Raw genomic sequence first — 17794 nt, forward strand, 5'->3', positions numbered from 1 at the left:
TGATGTGGTTGGCACTTTGACCCCATCCTTGCCACTTCCAGTCATCTAACACTGGCCTGTGCCTGTGTTCATGTGCATCTTTGACCCTGTGGTGGGGAGCGTCTTGACCTGGGGTCACAGCTTCTGAGTTGCATGGGCGCCACATGCCCCGGCCATGGAGCTGCCTGCTGCCACATCTCTGTGGCTTCGTGTGTCCCAGCTGTGTAAGAGTCGCTCATTTCTGAGGGGCAGGGAGAGCAGGTGACAGCAGAGATTGCCTGGTTTGTTTCTTCTTTGATTTTATCAGTCTGAAGGATTAGTGGAACCATATGTTAGGTGTTGCGAGTGGGGACGGTGACTGTCAAATGCCTCAGTTTCTACAGAAAGTAATTGCCGTGTATGTATTTGGCAGGTGAAAGGAAAACCAGCCAGGATGGATATTTACGACACTCAGACCTTGGGGGTTGTGGTCTTTGGTGGATTCATGGTTGTTTCTGCCATCGGCATCTTCCTGGTGTCAACCTTCTCCATGAAGGAGACGTCATATGAAGAAGCTCTGGCCAACCAGCGCAAGGAGATGGCGAAGACCAACCACCAGAAAGTGGAGAAGAAGAAGAAGGAGAAGACAGTGGAGAAGAAAGGAAAGACCAAGAAAAAGGAGGAGAAGCCCAACGGGAAGATACCTGACCACGAGCCCACCCCTGGCGTGACCATCCTCCCCAAGGACCCAGTGTGGGCACCGGCAGTGGCGGTGGCTCCAACCCCAGTCCAGTCCCCTGTGGCCACTGCCCCTGTAGCCACAGTACCAGCCATGCCCCAAGAGAAGCTGGCTTCTTCCCCAAAGGACAAAAAGAAGAAGGAGAAAAGAGTGGCAAAGGTGGAACCAGCAGTCAGCTCTGTAGTGAACTCCATCCAGGTTCTTGCCTCAAAGGCTGCCATCTTGGAAGCTGCTCCCAAGGAGGTGCCTATGGTGGTGGTGTCCCCAGTGGGCGCCAAAGGCAGTGCCCCTGCCACTAGCTCTACACAGGGCAAGAAGGCAGAGGGGGCCCAGAACCAGGGCAAGAAGGCAGAGGGGGCCCAGAACCAAGGCAAGAAGGCAGAGGGGGCCCAGAACCAAGGCAAGAAGGCAGAGGGGGCCCAGAACCAAGGCAAGAAGGCAGAGGGGGCCCAGAACCAAGGCAAGAAGGCAGAGGGGGCCCAGAACCAAGGCAAGAAAGCAGAGGGCGCCCAGAACCAAGGCAAGAAAGCAGAGGGCGCCCAGAACCAAGGCAAGAAAGCAGAGGGCGCCCAGAACCAGGGCAAGAAGGCAGAGGGGGCCCAGAACCAGGGCAAGAAGGCAGAGGGGGCCCAGAACCAGGGCAAGAAATCAGAGGGGGCCCAGAACCAGGGCAAGAAGGCAGAGGGGGCCCAGAACCAAGGCAAGAAATCAGAGGGGACCCCCAACCAGGGCAAGAAGATAGAGGGGGCCCAGAACCAAGGCAAGAAGGCAGAGGGGGCCCAGAACCAAGGCAAGAAGGCAGAGGGGGCTCAGAACCAAGGCAAGAAGGCAGAGGGGGCCCAGAATCAGGGCAAGAAGGCAGAGGGGGCCCAGAATCAGGGCAAGAAGGCAGAAGGGGCCCAGAACCAAGGCAAGAAATCAGAGGGGGCCCAGAACCAAGGCAAGAAGGCAGAAGGAACCCCCAACCAGGGCAAGAAGGCAGAGGGAGCCCAAAACCAGAGCAAGAAGGCAGAGGGAGCCCAGAACCAGGGCAAGAAGGTAGAGGGGGCTCAGAACCAGGGCAAGAAGGTAGAGGGAGCCCAGAACCAAGGCAAGAAGGGAGAGGGGGCCCAGAACCAGGGCAAGAAGGGAGAGGGGGCCCAGAACCAGGGCAAGAAGGCAGAGGGGGCCCAAAACCAGGGCAAGAAGGCAGAGGGGGCCCAGAACCAGGGAAAAAAATCAGAGGGAACCCCCAACCAGGGCAAGAAGGCAGAGGGGGCCCAGAACCAAGGGAAGAAACCAGAGGGGGCCCAGAACCAGAGCAAAAAGGCAGAGGGGGCCCAGAACCAAGGCAAAAAAGCAGAGGGGGCCCAGAACCAGGGCAAAAAGGCAGAGGGGAACCAGAATCAGGGGAAAAAGGCAGAGGGGAACCAGAATCAGGGCAGAAAAGAACAGAGTACCCTGGACCAGGGCAAAATGGTAGAAGTAGTTCAAAACCAGAGTAAAAAAGCAGACGGGACCCCCAATCAGGGCAAGAAGGCAGAGGGGGCCCAGAACCAGGGCAGGAAGGCAGAAGGGACCCCCACTCAGGGCAAGAAGGCAGAGGGCCCCCAGAACCAGGGCAAGAAGGCAGAGGGGGCCCAGAACCAGGGCAGAAAAGCAGAGGCAGGCCAGAATCAAGGCAAAAAGGCAGATTCAGTTGCTAATCAGGGCACAAAGATGGAGGGTGTTGCGAACCAGGGGAAAAAAGCAGATGGGACCCCCAATCAAGGGAAAAAGGCAGAGGGAACCTCAAACCAAGGCAAAAAGTCGGAAGGTTCCCCCAACCAGGGCAAGAAGGTGGATGCATCTGCCAATCAGGGTAAAAAGGCAGAGTCAGCTCCTACCCAGGGCAAAAATGCAGACATGGTCCAGAGCCAGGAGGCACCAAAGCAAGAGGCTCCTGCAAAGAAGAAGTCTGGGTCAAAGAAGAAGAACGAGTCTGGTAAGTAGCTTTGGTTTCTTTATGAATGTGGAGAGACGAGCTGTCTCTAAGTGGCTTGTAGATTCCCTTTGGGGAAGCCATCTGTATCAGTCAGCTATTGCCACAACAAGGCTGCATAACAAACATCCCAGAACTGAGGGTCCTGCAGCATCAGTCATTCAAGAACTTGCTCATGTTTCTGTTGATTTGGGTGGAGGTTGACTGGTCTGTGTTACCTCTAACTAGTTTGACTCCTGCCAGAGGTTGACTGTTGGGTCAACTTCCACGTGTTCATTCTGGGGCCCAGGCCAAGGCATCGGTGACTCTCGAGGGCAGAGGACCTTCTCATGGTTGTGGCGGAGCTGTAAAAAGGGCACTTCTCAAACCAGGGTCCTGTTGCCCCAGAGCAAGTTGTGAGACTGAGGCTGAGTCAACAAGAGGAAGTCCAGTGGGGAAAGGTGTGAGTTCAGAAGAGGTGACGATTCCCTCCAACACACAGTCGAGAATGGTTCTGTGTCTTGCAGTCTCTCTTGAACGTCTGGCCGTCTGGCCGGGTTCTGTCAACCTGTTCTGCATTCTTGCCTCCCGCGGTGCTTTAGCATAGCTTTGTTCTTTTCTGGATGTTTATTGAGTGAATAACAGCAGGATGCTACTCCTAAGAAGCAGTGGTGTCCACACCCCCTGCCTCCCAGGTTTCCCTCTTTGCTACTTCCCACCCCAGTTGTGGAAGGAAGCATTATACAACATTAAAATAGATATTATGTATCAGATACACATGTTGTTAGATAATGCATAGAACATGGATTTCCTATTATCTTTTCAGAGCAGATCACTGTAGAAACTTGACCTGTGAGTTCCTGTTTCATGTCCACTCCTCACTTGATAGAGTAGTTCAGTGTTTCCTTGCTCCCTCCGTCCCTTTCTCTCTTTTTCTCTTGCTAGATTTCTTTCTTTCTTAGATTAGCCATTAGCCTACTCAGAAGATTAATTGCATTTGTCTTGGTGAGGCATCTTAGGGGCCTGAAATATTGGGGCCTCTGCCAAGTAGACAGGCCCTGTGTTTGTAGCTGGCTCCCTTCTCTTGTCTTTTTCTGAAGCTGTACCCGCTTTTCTGCTGGGAGGACATTCTCTCAGACCACACTGTGCTCTGTGTGAGGTTCAGGGACCAGCCTACGTTTGCCCCACAGGTCACGACAACCTCTCAGGCCTTTGAAAACCCAGACACTGAACCTTGGCCCCGGCCCCACAGGTGGAGGGAGCACACCTCCCTGTCTTCAAGGCAATGCTCTACCTACCTGACCCAGGGCCAAGGGCCCTGGAGGCAGACGACAGGGATGTAGGTGAGAGCCAGTCTGTTCTCTGGCTTCTCCCGCATCAGAGCTTCCTGGGATCGTCATGACCCTGTAAGGCCTTGGACATTTGAAATAAGGTATGAAACAGAAACTTCACATTAGAAAGGAAGGCTAAATTGGCAGGTAACAAAAAGCATTGTTGGGAGGAAGACCTAACTTCTGACCTGTGTGAACCCACAAAGCCGCTCACCTGAGGTGTAGGATAAGAGGAAATTTGAACAGGAAAAAAATACTGCGGTTCAGGACAAGAAAGATTATACATGATAGAATGATTATCACTCCCTGGTTAACTTAGTAGTTTATTATTCTTCCTGCCAAAATTTCAATGGGTTTGAAAGTCACCTCTTGAGGGAAAAATAAGTAAGAATACTAAATAGATTTTTAAGTGACTGTTGGAAGGCCAGTTCTGTCTGATATGTGAACACTTTCCCAAACTGTTAGAATGACAGTAGGGTGCTGGCCCGAGGCCAGCAGGTCAGGAAGCAGGCTGGTCCTGAGTAGACTGCGTTGTTGTCCGTGGCCTGAGCGTAAGGTAATGTATTTAAATGCTCTGAAGCAGTGGGCCCTTCTGTTGCTGCTAAAATTAACTGCTGCAGTGACGTCCGTGTCCTACCAGGTGAGGGTCTCCCTAGCGTCAGGTCCTGGATGTGTCGCTGCTTCGTCAGAAGGCAGGTGCGTTTTTAACTCAGGGAGACAGCCCCGTCCACCTTGCCCACCAAAGGCCTGGCGTGGCAGACGGTCCCCTCGGTGATGAGCCCTCGTGAGCATCTCACGTGGCTGTGTGGAGATGGCGCTGACGTTGGAGGCCATTAGGAACCCAGGTGTGGACGAGGGGAAAACACTTGGTTATGAAACAGAAGGTTGGGTTCTCTTCCCAGTGTCTGGAGAAGAGGAAATTCATGGAATCCTTGCGAAGTAGAAATTTCTGGAATTGAAGCTCCCAAGCGTTGGCGACACGGTCCAGGCCCCCCCTGGTTTGCTGTCTTGAGAGTCACCGCAGCCAGCGTCTGCGTTGGTCAGGAAAGCAGCTTCTTGCCCAGGAAGTGTGTGGCCGTGGGGGTGATTTGAGGCCCTCTTGACAGGGCTGTCTCTCCAGCTCCTGGACTCGCGTCCATGTGAACGTGGCGCAGGCCAGGCCCCCTGAACCGGACATGTGGGCTTGGGCTGGACAGGAGGCACCTTCCGAGTTGGGCCTGAGTCCTTAATGCTGCCAGGGGCTTTGGTTTGTGGGTGTCACTGAGGCGGGGACGGGGGCAGGAAGGCGACTGGGTGGCCCTCCTCTTAGACTTGGTGCCCTGGCTTTATGCAAAATGCCATCCATCCTGCAGACTTGGGCCTAAACCTTGGGCCAGAGACCATCCCAGCTGGGCCCCGCCAGCCTCCGGGAGGTGGAGGTACCCTTAGGCCCCACGACGGCTGAGTCAGATGTGCACAGGTCTACGTGGGAGAAAGGCCGTCTTTGGGGGGAGGTCTGTGGGTGACTTTTATTTTCTTCCCTTCACCCTTCTGCACTTTCTAGTTTTTCTATAACATGTATTCTTGTTAGTGGGAGAGAAAAACTCCACATTTGTCTGTGAGATGAGGAAACAGGCCCTCATTGGAACACAGTGGAGCTTGCACCCCTTTGGGTGTCAGGAGGCAGCCCAGCCCTGACCTCAGGACCCTGAGTGGCCTCTGAGCAGTGAGAGGGCCTCCTGCTTCTTTGGGGGCCCAGGGTGAGGAAGGAAGCAGTGTGTCCTTCTCAGTGTGTCCCTGCCCCTGGGCACCCAGCTGATGGTGGGCACTGAGGTCGGATGAGAGAGAAAGGAGGTTTCTGCATCCTGGGGCCATCAACTCTGTGTTGTGGAAGGCCTCCTGCCACTGCCAGACCCCGGGAAACACAGGGGTGGAGCCGTGTTCTGTGACCCAGAGTGGCCAGGAGAACATCACTCCGGGTGGAGCCGTGTTCTGTGACCCAGAGTGGCCAGGAGAACATCACTCCAGCTGTGTGTAGTCTGCAGGGCCCCGTCTCAGGCTGTATGACTGGACGGGAATTGCACCCCGGGGTCCTTCTATGCATTTATCCCCCAGTGTTCTCTAAGGTGGGCTTGTATCTCTGCCTGTTCTCTGACAGCAGGAACTAGAGTTCAGCTCTGTTTTGAGATTTCCCAGAAGGGGTGAGGGGTGGGGCACCCTAGGCCTGGGTCTCCATCTGTGCCTGTCCCTCTCCCCAGGAGACAGGGGTGCTGGTGAGACCATGCTTGATCCTCTCTTTCAAACTAAACTCAGTTTCTCAGGGTTGGAAGCTCTGAAGAAAACTACCGGCTCATGAGCCTTTATTTAATTCACTTTCTGTGTAAGTTCTTCAAACCCAGCTTTTCCTTTTCTTCTTTTTCAAAAGAACGAAACATCCCCCGGGGAAGCGAGTCTCGAGTCAGTGCAGCACTGTCGTGGCTAGAGAAGCTGCTGGAAGACATTCTTCCAGAACTTCCCGGTCACTCCTGGTCAGCCCTCTCACACGTGGCAGCACCGGGTCTCCCATCACTGCCGGGACAGGGGCCCAAGGCTGTCGCCCCCCGTCCTTTCTGCCGGCTGTAGGTCAGACCTCATGGCTGTCTCAGGCCCGAGGAAGGATCTCGCCCACAGGTCCTCCAGGGTTGTATTTCTTTAAGAAATACTGTGATATGTTCTTTTTTCTTTTTCAGATCTAAAATGGATTTTATTAAAATTGGTGTGGGGGGAGCAAAAGTATGTAAAGAGAAAAATAAAGTCATTCAATTTGTAGAATTAAAAAAAAATTCCATGATGCATCATTATATGGACAAGCTCCCTGTCTGTCAACAGATGACTTTTGTCTCTAACCAGATGAGAAGGCCTGACTCAGAGGCCCCGGTAGGATTGCTCTCGACATTGCTTGTGCTTTGCTCCAGTGCCCTCAAGATGCCAGTTGCCCGGGGCCAGCGCACCACCGTGCAGGGCCCTTACCCTGTCGAGGGGCAGATGGCCCGGGCGGTGCTGGGCTCCGGCCTGAGACGGGCTTGCGGTGGACCATCTGTGTGCTGCCCGGGGCCCTCCACTGCCGTAGTTGCAACCCAGCCGGAGCCACAGCTGCGCCTCTGCCACATCTGGGGGCTCTTCCATCGAGGGCCTTGGGGGGACCCCTTTCCCGAAGGCTCAGGAGAATCCTTCACGGCCACTGTCCGTGCTCCTGAGGGGTGGGGGCCGTGGTGGTGCTGGCTCAGGTTCCTGTTTCTGGAGACGGGTAGCCTGCTGGCCACTCTGATTTGGGAGCCGCCCTCTGCCCTTGGGGTCAGCGAGAGTCAGGAGCTTGTCTTGTCTCTGAGTCTGACGATTGCTCGAGAAGTGCTGGCTTCCGGGAGGGCAGGGGGCCCTTCCCGGGGTCCTGGGCCTGTGGCCTGCGTATGGCTCAGGTGACTGGGGATGTCCTGGAGGGCTTCCCGAGGCTGGACTCTGCCCTGTCCAGGGGACCATGTGCGGCCCCCCACCACACAGTTGGGGTGACAGCTGTGCAGAGGCATTGGGGGCTGGTCTGGATGTCCCCCCGCCCCGAGACTGCACCCTGTGTCCCGCCCTCCAAGCCCCAGGGTTGACATGGGGTGTCTGTTGCCACCCAGTTCCCTAAGCACGCTCAGCCCCTGGCCTGGATTCGCCCCTGACCGGCCTGGTCCCCCGGCGGCCTCAGGTGCAGACCCGGCTCCCTCGCAAGTGGTGCTCCCTTGCCCATGAGGTGACACCCGGACCCCCAGGGCTTGTGACGCCTGGGACCCACTGTAGCCCTGCCTGCCTCTGCTCTGCCAGCTTTGGTGCCTGTCTTTGCTGCTCCCTCCTTTCCTGGAGGCCCAGCCCTCGCTGCTCTCTGCCCAGAGCATTTGGCACGAGCATCTCCTGCGATAAAAGCCCTCCCAGTGTTGCTGCCATGGCCGCTCCCTGGGGGTCCTTGGGGCTCTGTTGATTCCGTGTCTGGGGTCTCCTTCCTTCTCCTGCCTGGGAGTCCCTCTCACCTGCATTTTGCAGACTGCAGGGTACATAGTTGGTGCATACTTGCGGTCGGGAGACCCCCTAGGCAGGGCTTAGGGAACTGCAGCAGCGGCCGGCATGGAGCTGGAACCTCCTGTTGCCCATCCTGGGGCTTGGCGACGATCCCAGCTGGATCCCAGCTGTCTGTTGCGAGCATGGTTCCTGGAGCAGCTCCAACGTCACCCTGTCATGGGCTGAGCCGGGCACGAGCAGGGCAGAGCTTCCAGGGACTGAAGCAGCACGGGGAGCCCGCCAAGCGCCCACTGGCTGAGACCATTCACGGGCTTCTCCCCAAGGGACCCTGAGAGGGAAACTCCTGTGCCCTCTTTGCAGGACTGGTGTGATGTTGGGTGATTAAGCCTCCAAGCGTGGTCACAGACGGGAGTGCAGTTCTGGAATTTGAGGCTTGCGCATGTTATCCGAACAGTGTGTGCTTCGGGGCTGAGGGCCCGAGGAGACACAGCTTCCTAGCTTTTCTAAACTTGCTGCCCCTCTGACCTTGTGTGCAAGGCAGGGGCTAAAGGGGCACAGGCCATGGGGCTCTGTTCCCGGGAAGGTGCCTGGCGCTGGCTTGCCATGATTTGTCTGTGGCGATCGTGGGGGGACAGAGGAAGGGGACCCCTTCCAATAAGTTCCTGGCTGGGGTACTGTCTGCTCAGGTAGGGGCCAGGTCTGGGGTGTGCCTGGCCCTGCTCATGGACCCTGCGGTGCTTGCCCTGTGCCCAGCGCATTGCCATTTAACCTGTCATGTGTAAGGGAGGAGTGATTGTCACCCTGCCTCATGGATGAGGAAATCGGCACAGGGAGGTGAAGCTGCTTGCCCTAGGATGCCCAGCTGGCATGAATTTGAGCCACAATTCAAGCCCAGGGCTCCAGGGTCCTTGTTCTGACAGGGTGCCCACTGCCTGCAGGCCTGCAGACTGAAACCAGCCCGTGGACAGGCTCAGCCCTGAGCTGACGCCATGAGACACTGGCCCTGCCTGGCCACCGTGCCCTCCTGCCACCGGCTCCCTCCCCTAGGCCTCCCAGCCTGTCCACACCTGGAATTTCAGACGTACCGTCGTGCGCAAAGCCTTGGCTGCTCCTGTCTTCAGGGAGTTCACGGCCACGTGGTCTTGGTGAGGCCCGTGGCTTCACAGAACAGATGTTGAGTCTTCGAGAGATTTATCTCAGGGCCTTAAGATTTCCCAGCCCCAAGGATTCTTTCTAGCCTTGGAGTGTTTGCTGGAGGAATGTTAGTCCCATGAGTGGGTCAGCGTGCCGCGCACCGCCTGCCCCCCATACCTGGTCCCCGGCCCCTGTGGGCTTGAGCTTAGGGCTGGGGGTTTGGCCAGAAGACCTTGACACCCAGAAATAAATGCCACTCATGTGGGGCTCAGGTTCCTGCTTCTCGGTTCTTTTCTTTCAGTTTTACTTCCCCTGATTTGGGGAGACTAAAGATGGTACCGTCCTTAACCTTAATGGAGAAATATAACATGACGTCTCTGAAGATAATTTTGAAGTATTTATATGGTGGTGGAGAAGGCTGTGAAATTTTCTGTTGGGGTGGGCAAGAGGAAGTAAACTTCACTACTGCATAGCTTTACAAGTTTTATATTACTTTGATTAAGAAGTCTAATACAATTTAGTGTAATTATGTGAGACGGTTTTAATAGACATGTATTAGGATGACACTCTCCCAGTATACTCTGAGGAATGATCTGTGCAGTAGGCCCTCCAGAAGAGACGCACGTGTGAGATCCCTGGGGTGACACTGTGAAGGCAGGGTGTTCGTTATGGACACATAGCTGCATCGTCCAGCTGCTGAGTCCCCTTCCCCAGACCACTCCCAGGCCTGGGAGGACAGGCACTCTGGGGCAAGCAGTGCTTGGGGTCCCCAGGGCTGAAACAGAGTAGCTAGTCTGTCCGGTAGAAATACACTGTGAGCCACATTAAGAAAGGTGAACGAAAGACAAGTGGAATTTGCTTTAATGATGTATTTCATGTAACCTAGTTTACCCCAAATGCTGTATCACATCAGCTTGCAATCAGTATGAAAAGTTATTGCAGATCCTTGACATTCTTTTCATACCAGGTTTCAGAATCTGGTGTATGCCCCTCCAGGAACCACTCCTGTTCCCACCACCAGCCCCCTGGCAGGTGCCCACGAGGCTGGTGGCTGCGTGGGGGCAGCGCGGGGGCAGGCCTGCCTCTCTGAGTCCAGAGAGCAGGAAGGAGGTCTGAGTGGCTGGCCTCAGCCAGGCCTTTCTGGCAGGTCTGACCCACCGGGCGCCCTCTTCTGGAGAACCCAGGCAGGGACATCGGGCTTCCAGCTGACCGGATGAGAGGAAGCCCAGAGACCAAGGCGCTGACTGTGGGGTCTTCGTCCGACTGGTTCCTTCTCTCTGGGCTTAGCTGTCCTTGAGCTGTCTCTTGGGTGCAGAGTGAGTGAGTGAAAGGTGCTCAGTCGTGCCCGACTCTTTGCTACCCCATGGACTACTATACTGTTCATGGGATTCTCCAGGCAGAATACTGGGGTGGGTAGCCTTTCCCTTCTCCAGGAGATCTTCCCAACCCAGGGATCAAACCCAGGTCTCCACATTGCAGGCAGATTCTTTACCAGCTGAGCCGCAACGGAAGCCCCTTGGGTGCAGAAGTTCTCCATTAAAATTATTTAATATACATATTTCAGTGACTACTGTGAAGACTGAAGGGTGCTACCCCGCCCCACCCCCCACCCCCACCCCCAGTTTTCATGACACCTTGAGCTCTAGGCCTGAACGTTAGCCTGGTTATCTTTCATTCCCGAGCTTTGCGGGTCGAGGAGTTCTGAGTGAAGATGCTTGTAGCAACCACACACCCCCACTCCCTCGTCCCCTTTACAAGGGCATCCTGCCAAGTGTTTTCACGTGTGATGAAAATATTGTGACAGGCAGAGAATTTCGTGTTGCCATGGAAACCTCCCCCTCGCTCATCCTTGGCGAGGTGGGCTTGGCGGCAGGTGCTGCTGTGGGCAGCCGCTCTGCTTTGTTTTGGCTCGTTTGGGGCCCTGTTTTCCGCTGAGGGCAGGTTGGAGCCGCGGCATGAGAACGGGTGTCCCTGTTCACTGCGTCTTGCCTTTGGGGCTGCATGAGGGCCTGTGAGAGAGCGGAGCTCTTGTGGGGATGTGGGGGGTATGCAGGGGTGACAGCTGGCTGTTGGCACCTGGCGCTGTGTCCTCTAGCAGGTCAGGTGCTCCTGGCCCAGCAGGTGGCCAGGCCTGGATGAGGCTGGCCCAGCCATCCCTCATGGAACCTGCCTTACTCTGCATCCGGGGAGAGCTGCAAATAAAGGGTCTGGACCAGGACACGTGGGAGGTGGCCTCCCCCTCCTCAATGTGGGGCTGCAGCCATCAGGCTGATAGGCTCGCTGGTCAGTCTGGACCCGAGAGCCACAGGGCTGGGTCTTGGCAGGGCCGTGAGCCTCTCTGGGTGGTGTGAGCCAGAGCTGGACCGGGCTGTTGGCTGGGGAGAGTGTACCTTGCCACGTCTGCTCCTGATGATGAAAAGGTCGGGGGTTGTCTCCTCCAGCCCAGGGACAGTCAACGTTTCTCTACTTGGGACCATCTCCGCACTGTCTAGGCAGGATCCCAACTGGCTCCCGCTCCGTGGTATGCTGGGCTTGGCTGTTGTGCCCGTGTGTGACACCCACCCTCCCCTTCATGCACAGGGCCCCCAGATGCCAATGGCACTCTACACCTGCCCTACAAGACGCTGGTCTCCGCTGTTGGAAGCATGGTGCTCAGTGAGGGAGAGGCCCAGCGGCTCATGGAGATCCTGGCCGACAAGACGGGCATCATGCAGGACACGTGGCACAAGGTGGGCCCCCCCGCCACGTTTGGTGCCACTGCGGCTGTGGGTAGCTGGCCAGGGGCCACCCCCACACCCCACCTGGTCCCAGGGCCCCGGCCTCCCTGGGGCTTGCCCAGCTGCGCAGAAGGTCCTTGAAACCCCTCTACCTGCCTCCTCGCCACCCCTTCCTGGGATGGCTGGGTGAGTCAGCCCGGCCGCCACTATATGAGGGGCATCAAGGTGGGCGCAGGAGCTGGCCCGCTGGTTTGTGGCCAGGGCTTGGGGCAGGAGGGAAGGGGCTTGCCTCTCTGGATTTCCCCCCTCTGGTGCAGGAAGTGCTGTGGGGCACATTTGTTCCTTACACAGAGCCTGCATCATAGGTAATTTTGCTAGAGGATTTTGTGGTGCCTCAGAGGTGAGAGATGTCTGGGGAGTGTCCTGAGAGCCAGCCTGGTGGCCCCTGTCCCAAGGCCACTGGGTTCTTTCAGCCCTGGCCCCTGCTGAGGGGGGATGGGCCCTGGGGTCTCAGGAGCTCTTTGCTTAGTGAGCTTCTGTCCGTCTCCTGGGCTTGAGTGGCTGGAGGTCATGCTGACCACACCCCTCCACAAGAGAGGCCTGGCCTCAGGCCAGTACACCCAGAATACACCCTCCCCCACCCCCAGCCCAGCCTCCACACTTCAGCTGGCCCCACACAGCTGCTCAGGGCTGAGCACTGAGCCGGGAACGATGGCCAATGGCCCCCAGCAGGCCAAGGAGAGGCCCTGACCACCATCAACCTGGGAAACACCATGCTCCCCACAACTGCCCCCGGGGTCCAGAGCTTTGGTTTCAAGCAGCTCCTGCACCCGCGGGCCCGAGGCCTGACGGGCCGGGCAGCTAAGGTGGGGCCTCCCCTCCACATGTGTGTGTGCAGTCAGCAAGGAACCACTCCCGCACCATCCAGCCAGGGCTTTGCTCGTGGATCAGGGTTTGAGGGCTGGACTGGGGCTCAAATCCTGTGTCTGCTCACCTCCTGTTAAATGTGGCTCTGTGGGCCTCTCCAGGCCACTCAGAAGGGCGACCCTGTGGTGATTCTGAAACGCCAGCTGGAAGAGAAGGAGAAGCTGCTGGCCACGGAGCAGGAGGACGCGGCCGTCGCCAAGAGCAAGCTGCGGGAGCTCAACAAGGTGGGGCTGGGGTCTGGGGCCAGTGAAGACCCAGGACTCCAGGAGCCTGGGCTGTGCCCATGAGCTCCAGTCTTGGGGGTCCGGGCCACCCTGACATTGGGGGGGTGGTCTTGATCAGGGGCAGTTGGCACATGGCCGCTCCTGTCACAGCTCATCTGGGGTTTTTTTGCCCTCGTCTCTCCTCGGGAGGAAGCCCAGGTCCCTGAGGGGCTAGCGACATCCCTTGTCTTGAGAAAGCCGTGCTTTCCCAACAAAGTGTGTGTGCCTGTCGCCTCTTCTCTGTGCCCGGCCTCTCTGCGGGGCAGCAGGTGCAGGGAGGTGGCCGGGGCCTCAGGACACCCCTGGCCCTGAGCCCTGGATCCTTTCATTCACGAGGAGTCAGTTTCTGTGTCCTGAGTTAGGGCCTTGGCTCCAAGCCAGGGGGGGTGGTGTGTTTGGTGGGGGACGGACAGACAGACAGCTGGAGTGGGGGGCTTATCAAATGCTCTGGGTGGTGCTGGCCTTGGTTTCACCTGATGTACTCCTACCTCCCTGCCCTCTGCTTTCTCCAGGAGCTGGCAGCGGAAAAGGCCAAGGCAGCCGCCGGGGAGGCCAAAGTGAAGAAGCAGCTGGTAGCCCGGGAGCAGGAGATCACGGCCGTGCAGGCGCGCATGCAGGCCAGCTACCGGGAGCACGTGAAGGAGGTGCAGCAGCTGCAGGGCAAGGTGGGCACAGTCACGGGGCAGGTCCTCCCGGCCCGGTTTGTTGCGGGGTGGGGGCGGGGCGAGGGCCTGTTCTGTCTGGCTGGTGAGATGTGCACTTCAGAAGAGCACTTTCAGAAAATACTCCAGTCCCAAGTGGTCACGCTGGGACATGACCATCCCTTATTCTAGGGGCCTGTCGGTCAAGTTTGCAGCCTCTCCATGACCCTGGAGTCCTGCTAGCTCTGCCTTCTCCCTACGAGATTGGGAGGACCCAGCAAAACAAGGGGCATGAAATCTGCACGGTCCCAGTGGAAGGCCTGGCCAGCTCTGGCCTGAGGACTTGGAGCCTTGCTGTCTCTCCTCTACACCCCCGGGGTGGCAGGGGCTGTGCCAAGGGGGTCAGAGAGCAGGAAACAGGCGTCCTTGGGGTGGCTGTGGGCTCTGTGCTATGTCTCAGGACCTTGGTCAGCAGCCGAGTGAACCAGCACACCTGGGCTTTGGGCTGAGCGCTCTGCTTAGGGCTTTTGTCTGTGAGCTGGGAGCTTGCCGACCTTGCTCCCGAAGTGGCTGTCCTCGCGAGGTTCTGATGCCCCTCGGATGCCCTTTTAGATCCGGACGCTGCAGGAGCAGCTGGAGAACGGCCCCAGTGCACAGCTGGCCCGCTTGCAGCAGGAGAACTCCATCCTGAGGGACGCCTTGAACCAGGCCACGAGCCAGGTGGAGAGCAAGTAAGCCCTGCGTGCGCCCCAAGCTGCACTTGGCTCCCAGGGCCCACCAGCCAGCCTCCCACCCCAGCCCCAGGGGCTGGGGGCCATGTCTGTGCCCCCCGGGGAAGCAGAGCAGAGCTGGTCTTGGTCAGGTTTCTTGCCTCCCAGGGTTGGGGGACAGTTTTGTCTGTCCACTTCATCTGGTCTGGTACTGTCGCTTGGCTGGACAGTCAGTCCTGCCATGAGGAACTGTCTCTTGTGCCCCGGAAGGAGGTGGCAGGCTGACAACCTCCTCGCACTGGAAAAGGTGGGCCTGGACCTGCCCCCTCAGCTCTCCTGCCCCCCTGGACTGCCTGCCTGGTCCCGAGACCCAGCTTCTGTGCAGCACTGAGGGGGTCTCTTCTGTAAAATGGCATAGCCTCCCACTTTATGTGGCCTCCCAGCCTGGTCGTGGTCCCGCTGGCTGGTGAGTCCTGTGTGTGGACTCGAGCCCGCCAGTGGCCCTGCCCTCGGGGTGGAGAGGCCCATTCCCCTGTCTCCCAGGGCTTGTCTGGGCCCAGATCAGCCATGAGGAATCAATTGCTGCTGTTGGCTCTGTGGGCTGCTTTCAGGCCCGTGTTGCTCTTTGCTCTCACTGAGCCACCCACCCTGCTTGTGAAATACCATTTTCAACAAAACACATCTCACCCCACGTGGCTAATGATACAGAGGAGCTTCAGCAGGGTAGGGTCCAAGACTCAGGCAACGACTTAAGAAAGAGCCGGGGCCCCGGAGGACGGGCTCAGGGCTGCCTGTCCCCATCACCCCAGGCAGCTCTCAGGGTACACGGGAGCCGACCCAGCCCTCTCCTGTCCGTCATTCCGGGGTCTGGTGACTGTCTTGCAGGCAGAATGCAGAGCTGGCCAAGCTCCGGCAGGAGCTGGGCAAGGTCAGCAAGGAGCTGGTGGAGAAGTCGGAGGCCGCGCGGCAGGAGGAGCAGCAGCGCAAGGCCCTGGAAGCGAAGGCGGCCGCTGTGGAGAAACAGGCCCTGCAGTTGCAGGTGAGGCCGGCAGCCCCCTCATGCCCGTGCACCCCGCCCGCCAAGCCTCGCCGCCTGGCCCGTCCAGCCACCCGGGGTCATCTGTCCTCAGCTGTGACTGTGGCCGCAGGAGACCCAGGCAGGGCTGGGACTGGAACCTTCAGCCTTGGTCTTGTTACTGGTGATGCCTGGTCAGCATCAAATGGGCGCCATCTGTGTGCTTGGCATTTGTTCTAAACACGCACCAGCGTTAATTCTCAGCTAATTTCCCTTGTAACCCCATCGGGTAGATACTGGTATTATGTGCCATTTCTCCAGAAGGGAGTGGGAGGCACAGAGTTAAGCAAGGCCCCTCAGTTCACTCGGAGCCAGGACACGAGCCCCCAGGCATCACCCACCCTGTGTCATCACAGGTCCCCACACAGCCTCTGGCTTCAGCACCTGGTGGGGCTTCTTCCTCCTCAGCCCTGAGTGTGGCCTGGGAGCTCATAGTTACCCAGGGGGACACCCATGCCCCGAAGGGAGGAACCCCCACAGGGCACCGGGCAGCTCCCCGTCGGCCGAACGAGCCCCATACCCCCGAGCCGGCCTGTCTCAGGGCAGTTGTCACCCGCTGTGTGTGTGACTTCTCGGGAAAACACGTGAACCCAGGAGACCCACACGGCTTGGCTCCTGTTTCTGCTCAGTCACTGAAGCTCAGCTGCAGCACGTTGCACTGTGTCACGGAAAGGACTAGAAGTCTTTTGAGACTGCTGTGTGCGCAGGGGACCCAGGACAGGCACAGATAAACAGGGGGATTGTTTGGGTGGAATCGAGGCGGATAGTTTGATGCAAAGTGGGTCTGGCCTGAGCAGGGAGATGGGACTAGGACCTCTGGGGAGGGCCTGGTGCGCGTGCTCCTGTTTCCGGGACTGGAGGCACCACTCCCGTACCAAATGGTCGTCACTCTCGTCAGGAAGCCCCAGGCGCTGCGCATCTCCTCCCGCTCAGTCTTGCCATCCTCGGTCACACACAGTCCCCACAGTGTTGACCCTGAGGCCCCGGTTTTTCCACCTGTAACGTGGGTGTGATGGTGGTACCTGTGTCTTGGCGTGGCCGGGACTCACCACGCTGACACACGGGCGCCTCAACAGCGCCTTGCCCAGAAATGCTCAGCAGTTGTGACCATGCCCAGGTCCCACTCAGGTGAAAATGGGGCTACTGTTGGTCTCACCTGCAGCGTCTTCCCTGTGCGCCCACTCTTCAGGGCTCAGGATGGCCCCCTGGCCTTGTCTAGGGGGTGAACTGACCCGGATATCCAGGCAGCTTTTCTGCTTCGTCAGTGCGGGGCGGCAGGGAGTGAAGAGCTCTGGACGGCAGAGCCGAGAGAGCCCAGCCTCCCGCCCACACCCTCACGGCCCCCTTCCTTCGGCTGGTCCCCAGGCATCTCACAAGGAGAGCGAGGAGGCCCTGCAGAAGCGCCTGGACGAGGTCAGCCGGGAGCTGTGCCGCGCGCAGAGCAGCCATGCCAGCCTCCGGGCAGATGCCGAGAAGGCCCGGGAGCAACAGCAGCAGATGGCTGGTGAGGGCACTGAGGGCCCGGCCCCGCGGGGCAAGAGCACCCGGGACCCTGGACTCCTGCACCTGTTGGGGGATGCACGGGGGTGCTTGCGGTCAGGCCTGGGGTCTGGAGGACTGGCCGTGGGGGCTGGATGTGGGAGGTGGGCTCGGGTGGAAGACGCTGCCACGAGGGCCACTGCTGGCCTTCTCCTTCCTCCAGCTCAGTAAGGCCCAGGGCCAGGTCTAGAAGTGGGCCATGGTCACCCGTGCTCAGGGCACCTATCCCCTCAGGAGGTGGTGAGACGCCCAGGGCACTGCGGGCCCCTGGAGAGGCAGGGCAGGCAGTCCATTGACCAGGTCACACAGCCTTGTGCTCGACAGACTTCCAAGTGGCTGCTGTGACCTGGAGCAGGTCCTAGAAGCGGCCAGCAGCGTCTGTGAAGGGCCACGCAGTAGTGATCTCGGCTTTGTAGGGCAGATGGTGTTTGTCACAGCTGCTCAGCTCTGCTGCCACAGTGCCCACACAGCTCAGGACAGACAGGCTTGTCCGTGGGCCAGGAAAGCTCTATTGACAAAAACAGGCTATGGGCCGGGATGGCTCAGGGTTCTAGGCTGCCGCCCCCTGTTTTGATGGGCCTGGTGTGGCTTCAAGTGGTCAGGGGAGACCTTTGGGGACAAAGGTCTGGATGACCGGAAGAGGCCTGCCTCACAAAGGCCAGGAAAGGGCAGAAGTGGCCGGCACGGAGCCCCCGAGGAACGGGGACAAACTTGAACTTGGACTGTACAAGAAAGACCGAGGAGGTCGGCGCTCAAGGCTGGAGATGGCATCAGTGGCCAGTGTGGGGGCAGACAGGCGGGCCTGGG

At 58.3% G+C, this 17794-nt stretch overlaps 1 protein-coding gene across 6 annotated transcripts in view; it reads left to right on the forward strand.

Annotated features, from left to right (window-relative positions):
* RRBP1 (ribosome binding protein 1) overlaps positions 1-17794 on the forward strand; it is a 47511-nt gene that overhangs the window by 20153 nt on the left and 9564 nt on the right. For 3 of the 6 annotated variants that reach the window (XM_040248000.1, XM_040248004.1, XM_040248002.1), the window contains exons 2-8: positions 392-2660; positions 11696-11844; positions 12861-12983; positions 13535-13687; positions 14276-14394; positions 15259-15412; positions 16814-16952. In XM_040248000.1, the coding sequence (XP_040103934.1) occupies positions 413-2660; positions 11696-11844; positions 12861-12983; positions 13535-13687; positions 14276-14394; positions 15259-15412; positions 16814-16952 (3085 nt within the window). In that variant the 5' untranslated portion in view covers positions 392-412. The remainder of the gene's footprint in view (positions 1-391; positions 2661-11695; positions 11845-12860; positions 12984-13534; positions 13688-14275; positions 14395-15258; positions 15413-16813; positions 16953-17794) is intronic. The other 3 variants (XM_040248006.1, XM_040248005.1, XM_040248003.1) reach the window with 3 other exon arrangements.

Source organism: Oryx dammah, unplaced genomic scaffold, assembly GCF_014754425.2.
Source record: "Oryx dammah isolate SB20612 unplaced genomic scaffold, SCBI_Odam_1.1 HiC_scaffold_10, whole genome shotgun sequence".
Classification (NCBI taxonomy): domain Eukaryota; kingdom Metazoa; phylum Chordata; class Mammalia; order Artiodactyla; family Bovidae; genus Oryx; species Oryx dammah.